The following is a 16,003-nucleotide window of genomic DNA, read 5'->3' as shown; positions in this document are numbered from 1 at the left end:
CAGTAGAATAACAACATACTGGAGTGAACGATATGGAATAAATGCAGAATAGAACCAGTGAAGAGCAAGGGTGCCATAGGCACAATCACAGAACACTGTATAAACATCAGAGGTCCACGATTGTTAAACATCCTCCCAGCGAGTATATGAAATATTGTTGGAACAATCGTGGACATCTTTAACCACTGCACTGCGCAACGAGCCTTGAGAAACTCGATGGGTGATGGGCAACGTGCCTCATGGATCTTATAGGCATAGCTTATCATTCAAAACTCTTGCGGCTACACGGGGTTCACATCAGCTTCCTCAGGACTCTCCTAAACAGACGTCATTTAAAAAATAATTGTGGGCAACATTCCCGGGTGTGAGAGCCTCGGTACTGAGTGAGCAACCAAGGCTGGCACACACAGCGTGAGCTAACAGCATTGTTGTTAAGCTTTTGCCCACAGTATTGCCTAAAATTTTCCAAATATATGTATCTGGAATTTTTTAGCCATGATAGTATTACAGACAAGCCTGACTGTGATCAAGACTGTACAATGTTCAGATATCAGTGATTCAATGCTGTTCAAGATGTTCACAGCATTAGCCACAGCACATTGCCATTATTACGTCCCTCTAAAATTCTTCAAACGATTTCCCATGTTCCTTTACAAAATAAATATGTGGAAAATTATTCATTTAAATGATTTAGTGACCAGGATTCTGATAATAGCCTCCAACTGCTAATAGGATTAGCAGTGGGAGGAGTACTGTTGGTGAGGGAGGGAGGGAGAGGTGGCATCAGCTGCTGGCTGGTGTGTGGCAACATGTTATTGTCTGGAATCACCATACCACCTTAGTGGTTCTCTATGGTGAACACAGATGTAAATACTTATATATAACTTGTGTATAGAGTTTAATAACAGCAAAAGGCTTACATTGGGGAGGAGCCATTAAGGTGAGAGAATGAGTGAGGCTGTCGTCTGCTGTGTGACTTGTCATGCAGCGGCCACTATGCTGTTTGGACACCATACCAGTTTATTAGTATAGTTATGGTGAATAAAAGATGTAGATACTTATATATAACATATATAATATATAGTGTAATAAATAGTTTATATAGTGTAATAACACCACAAATAGTATTGTGAGAGGAGTAATGTTGGCGAGTTAGGTGTTGAAGGAGAGAGGGAGGGTTGGCAGGGTGTGGCAGCCCACTCTTGTTTTTTGGGCTCACCATACCAACTTAGTGGTTTGCTATGGAGAGCACATATGTAGATAGGTATATACAATGTGTGTGTGTATATAGTGTAATAACAGCAAAAACACTGTTTGATTGATCGTAGAATATAATATACATGTCACATATATGAGCCCCATAATTTTGAGCAGAGCGATGTTCCACGCATTGAAGTATATAAATTCCACAACTTACACACTCTTGAATAATATTACAGCATAAAACCAGAGAAAAAACGAACGAGAAACATCAAAATAATTGTGAAATACTATATTCACGGTAACTACCGCCCCAAGGGGTAACAGGGCCTGGTGACCTCGAATGCTCCATCACTCAGCGCCCGTAATATGCTCAATTTCCAAGCTCCATCGCAGCTAAAGTACGTCACATACAATATTTTTTTTAGTTTCCTGTGATCAGAGACTGCATTTTAACAATATATGAAGATAAAATAATTTTTTGGGAAGAATTTATTTTTGGCGCACCATGGGTGTGTTGTATTTTAATGCAGAGTAATGCAGTGGTTAAGAGAATTTATACAATTTTCTCCTAGGAGTGCCAGACCAACCAGGCTGTAATGGATATGTGGGCCTGTGGTACGTTCCAAGCATTTTTGGGGAGTGGGTGTGAGCAGTGGGGAGCCGTATGACCAAGATAGCATCAGGCAGCCACCAAAGAGCAGTGGATAGCCTTCTCACCAAGATAGCTTCAGGCAGCCACCAAGGAGCAGTGGGGAGCCTTATCACCAAGATAGCTTCAGGCAGCCACCAAGGAGCAATGGGAAGCCTTCTCACCAAGATAGCTTCAGGCAGCCACCAAGGAGCAGTGGGGAGCCTTATCACCAAGATAGCTTCAGGCAGCCACCAAGGAGCAATGGGAAGCCTTCTCACCAAGATAGCTTCAGGCAGCCACCAAGGAGAAATGGGGAGCTTTCTCACCAAGCTTTCTTTCTTTCTTTAGGGAGCAAAGAGTTTCTTCCAGAAAAACTTTAATAGAAAATAAACACACCAGGATCACCTACCTGCTTCCACAATGTGATCCAAGCTGGGGAACCGTTTCTTGGCTCTTGGAGTGATCATAGTGAGGGTAAGAACGAATGACAGGTTAATGTAGCGTACAATGGTTCGACGCATGAGACGGCCCTGGCGGTCCTGGAAACAATATTAGTGACATTAAAAACTAATTGCTTTTCACCACCCTACCTTTCTCTCAATTTAATTCCTACTTTTTAGACATGCAGAGATATTCTATAAGATTCACACAACATATGGACGCATATCAATTTATTGTCCGTGTCCTTGTACAATTTTCCACTTCCCATGAGGTTGAGACACATCAGCCCAAAGAAAAAAAACCCAGCATTGAATGTAATGAAACGCCATTTTCTGGGTGAGTCTCTGAGGCTTCCCGGAGCTATCCAGGCTGATATGTATCTATTAGCTTTCTGGCATCTGTCAAAGTGCATGGAGTTCTTGCCTACTGGGGACCACAAGCCAGAACCTGGCCCCTCCCTCAGAGAGGCATGAGGAGCAATAGCCTATAGAAACCCCCATGTGATTGGGAGCATTCTATATCTGCCGGGTCTGGCACCTAGAAAGGTAGGCGCCACAAAACAAATCCCTATTCTGGTGAAAATATTGCTATAGAAAGCCGAACAAGTAGACAGAACTCCCTAACAAAAATTAGCAAATGAGCATGACGTCATCACGTTGCCACGCCGCTGTCTGCGCAACCCCCTTCCTCCTTCTCGGAAGGGGAAGCTCCAGCCCCTCGTGCCGGCGATCCAACCGGCAGTTCTTAGGCTAGATATTAAAAACATGCGAAAAACACTGCCGATCAGAGGGGAGGGATGGAGGGAGGGAGGCTGGGGAGCCTCTGAGACCCAAACCACAGAAAGGAAGGAAGGAAGGAAAGGAACCCGGGCAACCCAAAGCACATCCCTGGTCACCGAAGATGTGGCGCTAAAAGAAGGCAGAGAGCTGCAACCGGACATAACACATGATGCACCTCTGGCCTGACAAACCAAGCATCAACAACCCAAGGGCCCCTCCAGAAAATAGCAGTCTCATCATTCACCAGAAAAGAAGGAGACGGCGGCAACTGAACAAATCTACCACCAGGACCGAAAGAGCAGGAAACCCCTGCGCCAGAGGAGAGCATGAAGCTCCCAGACCTAACCCCCAGAGGCCAATGCCAACAGGAAAAGGGCCTTAGAAAACAATCTGGAATGGAAGGAGACACTACAAACCGAGGAGGAGAGAGGAGAGAGCACCCGGTCCAAAGACCAAGATGGCTCAGGCGGCACATACGCTAGCCCAGAGGTGAAACAACACACGAAACAGCATGCAGAACGGGGCAGAAGTAACATCAATCAGAACGCAAGATAGTATGCGGCAGAAGATGACAGTCCTGGAACAACCACGAAAGGAAGGACAAGACAATCCTATCAGAGACCGAAGTACACCTACACAGTGATAGGAAAAACAGGAAGGACCGCCAGGAAACTTCATAAAGTCGCCGAGACGAAGCATGCAGGCGGGAGACCAACAACGAAGCCACCTGCACCCCAAAACAAGTGTTGATAGACTCGAGTCATAAACACCAGAGGCGAAAACTCGAGAAGAAACGCAAATCAGCCTCGTACCGGGAGGACCAATCTGCTGAAAGAGGCAGAGTTGCAGGAAGACCCTCGGGTTCGGACACCAAGCAAGCAGCACCTGAAACCAAGGCCGGGCCAGCCACCAAGAATCCAGAAGGATAAATTCCCCCTGGTAAGTCTCCAAGCAAGCCAGATAATGAACCACCAGGGAACAGTCCGAATGGAGCCGGATCATCGATCCGCGAGCGACCCGAATCCTCTGAAGCGACATCAACATAGCCGCGAACTCCCACACCATACTGTGAACCCAACCATCCCTGGCCAGCCTGGTCAGCACTGGTCACAAAGTCCCAGCCAAGAGACGACGTGTCAGTGAACACATTGAGCGAGGGCTCGTGTAGGCATAAGGCACTGAACCCCAAAAAACCCGAAGAGGAAGCAGGCGCCGCAGTAACCGATGCAAAGCCCCTAGAGGCTGAACCCAGCGGTCGTGAGAGAGAGGCAGAAGGGACCTCCCCGAAGGAATTAGAACAGCCGACAAAGCCACACCCAACCTCGACAGGTAGACCATCATGGCAAAATGCAGGAACCCACACAAACTCTCGAGCAACAGCCACGTGATCTAGGAGGAGGCAGGAACGCAGGTGAAACAGAGGCGTTGGAGGAAGTGACAAAGAGCGGTCCGAGCGACGCACACATGACCCAGCCAAGACCGAACCTGAGAAGCAACCAGATGGGACTTCCACTAGTTCACCAAGAACCCAAACTCGGCGAACTGGGAAAGAACCAAATCCCTGGCAAGCAGACATGCGTACTGGATGGGAGCCCAAACCAGTCAGTCGTCGAGGTAGGCCAGAACCCAAACACCTAACGGATGCTGGCGGGCCACCACGACTCGAGTAAGGGGGTGTGAAAATGCGAGGCGCCAGATTCAAGCCGAATGGAAGGCAACGAAAATGGTAACCTTGAGGAAGGACGCCCCCACAACAAAACCGAGCCAGTCCCTGAACCTCGGATGAATCGGGATGTGCCAATACGCATCCTTGAGGTCCAGTGACACCATACAAGTTTCCAGCTCCAACAGAAGATGGACCTGGGACATAGTCACTCCATGAAGTTCGTAGTGAAGTTCCCGATTTGGATTTTACGAAAAAATTGGGCTCGTAACCCAAAAAGTTCATATAGAGGGGCATTCATAAGCCGAGGTGTCACTATAAAAGCAAAAGGAAGACGTACAACAGTTTTATCCATTTTACACACAAGTACAAGCAGAAGCAAATAACCAGTGCTGAATGTACTGAAACGCCATTTTCTGGGTGAGCCCCGGAGGCTTCCTGGAGCTTATCAGGCTAATGTATGTTATATTAGACCGGGACATTAGCTAAGGAGTTCAGACCTAACCGGGGTCAGCGCCAGAACCTGGCCCCTTCAGAGAGGTTTCAGGGAGCAATGGCCCTGGAAAACCCCCTTGTGGTTGGGGTTTTCCTTATCTGCCATCGACCGGGGTTAGGCACCCAGAAAGGTAGGCATAACAAAACAAACCCCACATGGTAAAAAACTAAAACAAAAAACCGAACAGAGAGGTCGAAACTCCCTACAAACCCAAGGAAACAAGCAAACATCACACTTTACTGCTGCGCCGATCGTCCGCGCAGCCCTCTCCTCCCAGCCCTGAGAGGGGAAGGGGGGAGCCCCAGACCTCACCGCGCCGGCTGCCTAGCATCAGTTCGGAAGCTAAGATTCAACCAACGCGAAAAAAACGCCGACCGGTGAGAGGGAGGGTTGCCAGTGAACCTCCAGGGCTCACCCAGAAAATGGTATTTCATTACATTCAATGCTGGTTTTCTGTAGGGAGCCCCTACGACTCCCTGGAGCTTCATACCCAAAGAGAAGGAAAAGAAAGGGCTGACCCGGGAGGCGGCCTCCACAAACTCCGCAACGCGAAGCCGAGACAACAGGCTGCAACCTGTGACCCAAGGCAACAAGAATGCACAAGAGCAGACACGCACATAAAGAATGGGCGGCCAAGAACCTGTGCGACCCTCAAATCCTTGCGCCTGAAATGAGCCCTAGGTGTCACCAACACAGCAGCGAAAGCTGCAAACGTCCGAACAGCATGGGCGCAAGGACAGACCAGAGGCTGGAAGACTTAAAAACTCTGCGGACAACCTGGGAGACCCAAGTCTTGAAACGGAACGAGGGGAACCGGATCAACCCAAAGCGCATCCCCAGACACGGTACGCAGGTAACAGCAAAAAAGCGCAACTGGACAACACAGGACGCACCTCCGGCCGAACCAATCAAGCATCAATAACCCAAGGACCCCTCCGGACAGCAGCCGTCTCGACCGTCACCAGAAAGACGGAGAAAGGCTGCAAACGTACAAACCTACCACCAGTACCAAAGAGCAGAAACCAGAACCGAAGGGGCTACCACAAACTGAGGAGAAGATAAGAGGGCACCCTGATCAAGGACCAGGACGGCTCAGGTGACGCATGAGCAGGCTGGAGGTGAAACAAAACATGAGAAAATGTATGGAACGGGGCAGATGTGACGTCCACCCCGAACGCAAGCCAGAGTGGCTCCGCCAGTGCCACACAAAATGAGGCAACACTAAGAAACATCAAATAACTGTAGTCCTGAAAACCCAAGAAAGGACAAGACAACCTGATGCAAAAGCGAAGACAACCTACGAAGAGCAAGAAAAAGGTGCTTAGAAACACCAGGAACATCATACTGTTGCCAAGATGAAGCTCGCAGGTGGGACACCATCAACAAAGTCACCTGATCACCACAGAGATGGTGATACACGCGTCAAAAAACCAGACGCGAAGAGCCGAGGAGAAGGCTGAACCAGTCACATACAGGACTGGTCCGACCTGCTGAAAGAGGCGGAGCCGCGAGAAAACGCCCTGCGTTCGGACACCTATCAAGCAGCGTCTGAAAATAAAGCTGGGCTGGCCCCCACGGGACCATAAGGACTACTCTCTTGGGAATGGGCTCCAACCGAGCCAGAAACAGAAGCAACAGTTGGACCAGGAGAAGAGGAACAGGTATCCCCCACCTCGACCAGTCCTGCCGAAAGGCATCCACAGTGAACGCCTCGCAGGCAGGTAACGGCGCCGTCTAGACCACGCCGACTCGAAGATGTCCATGGCCAGGAGTTCATACGTCCTGCAGAGCACATGAAACGAGTCGGCGACGACTGGCCAATCCGCGAACAGAGGAATGAACCAAGACAGGCTTTCTGCCAGGACGTAGGACACACCCCGGACATGAACCTCATGGGTTAGCCAAACCCCGAGAATCCAGCAAATGAGCCACTCTAAGGAACCAACCCCAAAGGTCAAACACCTAAGAGAAACCCTGTGGTTCCAGCAAAGAACCACCAGAGAATAGTCTGAATGGAGCTGAATGGTAGATCACCGAGTGACCCGAACCCTCCAAAGCGCAAACCAGACAGCTATGAACTCCCGAACCTTGCTGTAAGCCTGACGGACAGACAGACCCCACCATCCCCGGCCGACCTGGTGAGCACTGGTCACAAAGCCCTAGCCGAGAGATGACCCGTCCATGAACACATCGAGCGAAGGCTCGGGGAGGTGCCAAGGCATAGAACCCCGAAAACCCCCAAAGAGGAAGCTGGTGACGCAGCAACAACACAAGATCCCCGGAGGAACGAACCCAACGATTGCAAGAGAGGCGAAAGGGGAGTCTCCGAAGGAACCAAACAGACGCCGAAGCCAAACCCTACCCTGCGGGCAGACCAGCACGTCAAAGTTCAGACTCCTGCACAACTGCTCGAGCAACTGCCGAGTAACCCGGGACCCCCTCATGAACAGCCGACGGCGGGACCACAGCCGCAGCAACACTTCTGGAGGGAAAGACAAGGAGCGACCCAAGAGCCCTAAACAAGACCCAGCCAGGTCCGAACCTGGGATGGAAACAGATGGAACGGCCACCAGATCACCAGGAAACTAAACCCGGCGATCTGGAAAGAACCACACCCCTGGCGAACAAACAAACAGACCGACTGGGAGCCCACACCAGCCAGTCGGCGAGGTAGGCCAGACACTGAATTCCAAGCAGACACAGACAGGGCACCAAGATCCGGTAAAGATGCGTAAATACACCAAGTGCCAATTACAAACAAGGGAAGGCAACAAAAGCGGCAAGCCTGAAGCCCAACCACCAACTGTGCCAGTCCCGGAAAACTGGAGAGGAACGTGCCTAGAATGGACATGGAGGTCCAGGGCCACCATCCAGGCACCCGGCCCCAACAGAAGCCGGACAGGAGACAACAGGCCTCCGATGAGGGCATGGAAACCAGAGCGCAGACTGAAGAAGTCCAGAAGAACTGCAGATTCGCCAGGCCCGTATCTGCATAGAGCAGACGGGAGCCCCAGAAGGATGGGGTGGATCAACCAAGTCCAAAGCACCAACTAAGATGACATGACGAAGCGCAGGGGAAGAAGCCCACCCCGCCAGCCCTGAACCCCCCAAAGGGGGAGAAGCCATCCGCCGCCGCCACCAGAGGCCGGAAGACAACCAAAAGTGCCCACTTACTGCGGGACCAAGCGAGAGTCAACAGAGCAAGCTGCCACCCCAGCGCCCCGTCAAAAGCGAAGGGAACAGAGCCCCTTCCGAAAGAAAAAGTGTACATACACATATATATATACATATATATTTTATGTATATACACATACATACATATATACATATACACATATAAATACACGCACACATAAGGTGTATTACCCTCATGTGCGTATGCACATACACACGTGCACATGAACAAACATACCAGCGATACAAAGATGCGAGAAACAACTATACGGCAGTAAGGAGAGAGGCAGAAAGAAATTTTGAAAAGGGGATAGCGAATAAATGTAAAACAGAACCGGGCCTATTCTACAAATTTATAAACAACAAATTGCAGGTAAAGGATAATATCCAGAGGTTGAAAATGGGAAACAGATTCACGGAAAATGAAAAGGAAATGTGTGAAACATTAAATGAAAAGTTCCAAAGTGTGTTTGTACAAAATGAAATCTTCAGAAAACCAGACACAATAAGAATTCCAGAGCACAACATAGAGTGGATAGAGGTGTCTAGAGATAGTGGAAAATATGCTCAAGGAGCTCAGTAAGAACAAAGCAGCTGGCCCAGATGGAGTTTCACCATGGGTTCTGAGAGAATGTGCATCTGAGCTCAGCATTACAATTCACCTGATCTTTCAGGCATCCCTGTGTACAGGAATCGTAGCAGAGGTGTGGAAACAGGCTAACATAGTTCCAATCTACAAAAATGGCAGCAGGGAAGACCCCCTCAATTATAGACCTGTATCATTGACAAGTGTAATAGTGAAAGTATTGGAAAAACTAATCAAAACTAAATGGGTAGAACACCTGGAGAGAAATGATATAATATCAGACAGACAGTATGGTTTTCGGTCTGGAAGATCCTGTGTATCGAATTTACTCAGTTTCTATGATCGAGCCACAGAGATATTACAGGAAAGAGATGGTTGGGTTGACTGCATCTATCTGGACCTAAAAAAGGTTTTCGACAGAGTTCCACATAAGAGGTTGTTCTGGAAACTGGAAAATATTGGAGGGGTGACAGGTAAGCTTTTAACATGGATGATAAATTTTCTGACCGATAGAAAAATGAGGGCAGTAATCAGAGGCAATGTATCGGAATGGAGAAATGTCACAAGTGGAGTACCACAGGGTTCAGTTCTTGCACCAGTGATGTTTATTGTCTACATAAATGATCTACCAGTTGGTATACAGAATTATATGAACATGTTTGCTGATGATGCTAAGATAATAGGAAGGATAAGAAATTTAGATGACTGTCATGCCCTTCAAGAAGACCTGGACAAAATAAGTATATGGAGCACCACTTGGCAAATGGAATTTAATGTTAATAAATGTCATGTTATGGAATGTGGAATAGGAGAACATAGACCCCACACAACCTATATATTATGTGAGAAATCTTTAAAGAATTCTGATAAAGAAAGAGATCTAGGAGTGGTTCTAGATAGAAAACTATCACCTGAGGACCACAAAGAATATTGTGCAAGGAGCCTATGCAATGCTTTCTAACTTCAGAATTGCATTTAAATACACGGATGGCGATATACTAAAGAAATTGTTCATGACTTTTGTTAGGCCAAAGCTAGAATATGCAGCTGTTGTGTGGTGCCCATATCTTAAGAAGCACATCAACAAACTGGAAAAGGTGCAAAGACATGCTACTAAGTGGCTCCCAGAACTGAAGGGCAAGAGCTACGAGGAGAGGTTAGAAGCATTAAATATGCCAAAACTAGAAGACAGAAGAAAAAGAGGTGATATGATCACTACATACAAAATAGTAACAGGAATTGATAAAATAGACAGGGAAGATTTCCTGAGACCTGGCACTTCAAGAACAAGAGGTCATAGATTTAAACTAGCTAAACACAGATGCCGAAGAAATATAAGAAAATTCACCTTCGCAAATAGAGTGGTAGACGGTTGGAACAAGTTAAGTGAGAAGGTGGTGGAGGCCAAGACCGTCAGTAGTTTCAAAGCGTTATATGACAAAGAGTGCTGGGAAGACAGGACATCACGAGCGTAGCTCTCATCCTGTAACTACACTTAGGTAATTACACACGCACACACAAAGATGCGAGAAACAACTATACGGCAGTAAGGAGAGAGGCAGAAAGAAATTTTGAAAAAGGGATAGCGGATAAATGTAAAACAGAACCGGGCCTATTCTACAAATTCATAAACAACAAATTGCAGGTAAAGGATAATATCCAGAGGTTGAAAATGGGAAACAGATTCACGGAAAATGAAAAGGAAATGTGTGAAACATTAAATGAAAAGTTCCAAAGTGTGTTTGTACAAAATGAAATCTTCAGGGAACCAGACACAATAAGAATTCCAGAGAACAACATAGAGCGAATAGAGGTGTCTAGAGATGATGTGGAAAATATGCTAAAGGAGCTCAGTAAGAACAAAGCAGCTGGCCCAGATGGCGTTTCACCATGGGTTCTGAGAGAATGTGCATCTGAGCTCAGCATTCCACATCACCTGATCTTTCAGGCATCCCTGTGTACAGGAATCGTAGCAGACGTGTGGAAACAGGCTAACATTGTTCCACTCTACAAAAGTGGCAGCAGGGAAGACCCCCTCAATTATAGACCTGTATCATTGACAAGTGTAATAGTGAAAGTATAATCTAGGGGTAGTCTAGATTGCTCTCAGTCTCCATGGTGTAGTGGTAAGACACTCGCCTGGCGTTCCGCGAGCGCTTTGTCATGGATTCGTATCCTGGCCGGGGAGGATTTACTGGGCGCAAATCCTTAACTGTAGCCTCTGTTTATCTCAACAGTAAAATGAATACTTGGTTGTAACAACGATTCTTTGCGGCGGGGATCGTATTCCAGGGACCTGCCCAAAACGCTACGCGTACTAGTGGCTGTATAAGAATGTAACAACTCTTGTATCTATAAAAAAAAAAAAAAAAAAAAAAAAAAAAAAAAGACCACATTAAGAACATTGTGTGAGGAGCCAATGTTACACTTTCTAACCTCAGAATTGCTTTTAAATACATGGAGAAATACTAAAGAAATTGTTCACGACTTATTAGACCAAAGCTGGAATATGCAGCGGTTGTGTTGTGCCCATATCTTAAGAAGCACATCAACAAACTGGAAAAGGTGCAATGACATGCCACTAAGTGGCTCCCAGAACTGAAGGACAAGAGCTATTAGGAGAGGTTAGAGGCATTAAATATGCAAAAACTAGAAGATAGAAAAAAAAGAGGCGATATGATCACTACGTTCAAAATAGTAACAGGAATCGATAAAATTGATAGGGAAGAATTCCTGAGACCCGGAACTTCAAGAACAAGAGGTCATAGATTTAAACTAACGAAACAAAGCTGCCGGAGAAATATACGAAAATTCACTTTTGTAAACAGAGTGGTAGACGGTTGGAACAAGTTAAGTGAGAAGGTGGTGGAGGCCAAAACCGTTAGTAATTTCAAAGCATTATATGACAGAGTGTTGGGGAGATGGGACACCACGAGTGTAGCTCTCATCCTGTAACTACACTTAGGTAATTACACAGTAAATGATGCAATCTCCCTCCGTCCCTCAGCATGACGCCTCTTACAGTGCTAATTATTACAACAATCCTGCTATTATCGCAACCCTGGTTATTTATATCACAGTCAGGGGTCATCTGTAATATTGTCATCGCTAAATAATTGCAATTATATATTTATTTTGATATTTTTTTGGCGATGATGTGGTCACAAGTTGAACAGCAATGCTGTTCGCTCATGCTGCGTGCACCAACCTTGGTTGCTCCAACAGTACTGTGCCCCTCACACCTTAGAATATTACGAACGATTTTTTTTTAAATGGCGTCTGTTTACAAGAGCCCTGAGGAAGCTAAATTGAACCCTGTGTAGCCGCGAGCCATTTGAATCGTGCCTGGCACCCTTGGACGTATATATACGCCATGCGCAGTTTAAGGGTTAAAGAGCCTTGGAGAAACAATCCCGGACCGAAAGGGCCACAACGAAACGAGGAGACAAAAAGAAAGTGAGCACCCTGTCCAAGGACCAGGACAGCTTAGGCGGCGCATGAGCAGGCTGGAGGTGAAACAAAGCACAAGACAGCTTGCGAAATGGTACAGACGTAACATTGATACCGAAGGCAAGCTGAAGCGGCTCCGCCAGAGCCGCACAATACGAGGCGACAGTGTTAGGCATAAGATGACGGTCCTGAAGCAACCAAGAGAGAAAGGACAAGACCACCCTAAGAGACATCGAACTAACACGACGAAGTCGCAAAAAGAAACAGAAGGACTGCCAGGAAACTTCATACTGCCACCGAGAAGAAGCCCTCAGGTGAGACACCAACAAGGTCTCCTGATCACTATAGAGATGATGATAGACTCGAGTAAAAAAATCCATACGCTTAGACTTGAGAAGATCGAACCAGCCATGTGATGTGGCTGGTTCGATCAACACGATCTGCTGAAAGAGGCAGAGCCGCGGAAAAACCCTCGGGTTCGGACACTGATCAAGCAGCACCTGAAACCAAGGCTGGGCCGGCCACCAAGGGGCCAGAAGGACAACTCTTCCCTGGCAAGTCTCCAATCGAGTCAGGACCTGGAGCAACAGCCGAACCAGGGGAAAGAGGTACAGGAACCCCCACCTCGACCAGTCCAGCTGAAAGGCATCGACCCCGACGGCCTCACAATTGGGAAAGGGCGCCGCATACACGGGAAGGCGCCTCGACCACGCCAACGTGAAGAGGTCCACCTCACGGCGCTTGAACGTCTGGCAAAGCCAATGGAAGGAAGCATCGTCGACCGTCCATTCCCTGGAGAGGGGAACGAAGCGAGACAGGCCATCGGACAAGGCATTGGACACTCCCTGCACGTGAACTGCCAGGAGAGCCAAACCCCGAAAACTCAGCAGACGAGTCACCTGAAGCAACCAACCCCAAAGAGACAAGGACCACATCGAACCCCCGTGGTTCAGACAATGAACCACCGGAGAGCAGTCCGAATGGAGCCGAATCGTCAATGCACGGGTGACTCAAATCCTCCGAAGAGCAAACCACACCGCCGCGAATTCCCGCACCATGCTGTGAGCTCAACGGAAGGACAGACCCCAATGCTCCTGGCCGGCATGGTGAGCACTGGTCACAAAGCTCCAGCCGAGAGATGACGCATCCGTGTACACATCGAGCGAGGGCTCGGGTAGGCGCCAAGGCACTGAATCCCGAAAAACCCGAAAAGGAAGCTGGCAATGCAGCAGCCGACGCAAGGCCTCTGGAGGTCGAACCCAACGATCGCAAGAGGTGGAAGGGACGACCCCGAAGGAACCAGAACAGCCGACAAAGCCAAACCCGACCCGGTGGGTAGACCACCATCGCGAAGTTCAGGCTCCCGCATAGCCCCTCGAGCAACCGCCAGGTGACCCGAGGGCCCACCAGAAACAGACAAAGGCAGGACCACAGCCACAGGAGAGACTCTGGAGGGAGACAAGGAAGCGGTCCGATAGTCCCAAACGAGACCCAGCCAAGTCCGAACCTGAGAGGGAACCAGATGGGACTTCCTCCAGTTCACCAAGAACCCGAACCCGGTGAGCTGGGAAAGAACCAAATCTCTAGCTAGCAAGCAAGCCGACCAGCTGGGAGCCCAAACTAGCCAGTCGTCGAGGTAGGCCAACACCCGTACACCTAAGTGATGCAAACGGGCTACCACGATCCTTGTAAGGTGTGTCAACAAGTGAGGTGCCCAGTTCAAGCTGAACAGGAGACAACGAAAGTGGTAACTGAGATGCCCCACAACAAAACCAAGCCAGTCCCGGAACCTCGGATGAATCGGGACATGCTAATAAATAATAATAAATAAATAATAAATAAATGTTTATTCAGGTAAAGTACATACATACAAGAGGTTTTACAAAAATTGATAGATTTATAGAGCTAGTACATACAATGCCTAAAGCCACTTTTATGCAGAGCGTTTCAGGCAGTCCCTGAGGTACAGGGACACCATCCAAGCATCCGGTTCCAAGAGGAGCCGAACCTGAGACAGCGTAGTCATCCGAAAGGAGGGGCAATGAACCCAGGGGTTCAGACGGGACAAGTCCAGAGTAAACCGCAGGTCCGCGCAGTCCCTTTTTGGGACCGGAAACGGACGGGAAACCCATCTGAGGGACGACATCATTTCGACGACACCCAAGCGAACCCACTCCAAGACGGGGGGAGTGTCGGGGCTGCGGTGGCACCCAACGCCACCGAAGGCCGACAGACACGACCCGAAACGTGGGACCAGGTGTGGGCGAACAGCGCAAGCCTTCCCCCCATCGCCCCGTCAATGGGGCAAACCCCGAAAGGGCTGGTTCCCCTTACAAGACCCAGAACCCCGCGCAGAGGGAACACCACGCCAACTAGATGAGGGCGGGTCTGAAGCAGGAGCCAAACCCAAAACTGACACCAGTTGTCTACCACGATCTACCACGATCTACCACGATCTGCCACGATCTTGGGAGTTCTATCCCAAGTTCTTTCCCAAGAGGCAGACAAGAGGAGCTCCAGCATATTTCAATAATCCTAAGTATTGTAGTACAGGATGATGATAGCGAGTGGTGTCCCAGAGAACATAAAGGTATAGTGCTTTTGAAAAATAGGTGAGAACAGGAATGTGCCAAGGGAAGTGAAATAGTGGATGAGAAAAAGTTACCCCTAGTGTTTACAGTGCAGAGAACAACATTCAAGATGGCCACCTGCAAGGGGAAATACAAAACAGAGCTTGATTTTGCTGGATTCAGTGAAGAAAGCATTGAGATAACCAGTCTATACAACAAGGTGGTAAAATTAGATACTATTGTGACCTCTCATGTAGAAATAATTAGTAAATTGAAAGAAAGTAATGACCATTTAAATAGCAAAGTTGTATGTCTTGAGGGTGTAGTGAAAGACTTGCGCAAGGATAAGATTCAATTGGAAACTAATTGCAAAGCCATGGAAGAAGAAAATAGACTCTTAAAAAAAGCTTTGGAAGAAGTTAAAGTAAATTTAAACATAAATGACTACAATAGGCTAGGTAAGGAATTTCAACAGGAGAAACAGCTTTTGTCAGCACAGATGGAGGAAGTTACACAGGGAATAGAACAGTGCAAGAAAGATATGCAACTCACTTATGCACAAGTGGCTAAGGAGAAGGAAAAAATAGAAGCAGCAGTAAAGGAAGTCAAACACTGCAGCAACCAAGATAAAACAAACATTAGGCTAGAAGTGAGGAAAGAATTGGCATCTAACCCGAAGTTGGTGCAAAACACAGTTGATCGGATTAAGTCCCTGATCATTTTTGGCTGCAAGGAAAAGGAGATAACATCTAGGTCAGAAAGAGCTGTAGAAGAAGCAAAAGTAGTAGATAAAATTGTTGGCCTCGTGGAAGGTCTTACAACCATAGAGAATGTCTGTGACTACATGAGAATAGGCAGATATGTAAAAGGGAAAGATCGACCTTTGAGGATCACCCTAAATGGTACCAAACAGATGGAAGAAGTACTAAGGAATGCTAGAAAATTACAAAGTGATGAGGATGGGAAAGTGTGGTTGTTAAGACGAGATCTTTCAAAAGAAGATACAGAGA

The 16,003-nt window shown here is 47.7% G+C and overlaps 1 protein-coding gene across 2 annotated transcripts in view; it reads right to left on the bottom strand.

The window, feature by feature from the left end:
* Window positions 1-16,003, bottom strand: part of LOC123755354 (bestrophin-2) — a 394,846-nt gene that overhangs the window by 244,285 nt on the left and 134,558 nt on the right. For both annotated transcript variants that reach the window (XM_069327625.1, XM_069327626.1), the window contains exon 5: window positions 2,244-2,373. In XM_069327625.1, coding sequence (XP_069183726.1) covers window positions 2,244-2,373 — 130 coding nt within the window. The remainder of the gene's footprint in view (window positions 1-2,243; window positions 2,374-16,003) is intronic.

Source organism: Procambarus clarkii, chromosome 20 (genome assembly GCF_040958095.1).
Source record: "Procambarus clarkii isolate CNS0578487 chromosome 20, FALCON_Pclarkii_2.0, whole genome shotgun sequence".
NCBI lineage: Eukaryota > Metazoa > Arthropoda > Malacostraca > Decapoda > Cambaridae > Procambarus > Procambarus clarkii.
This window is presented reverse-complemented; position numbering and strand designations above follow the sequence as displayed.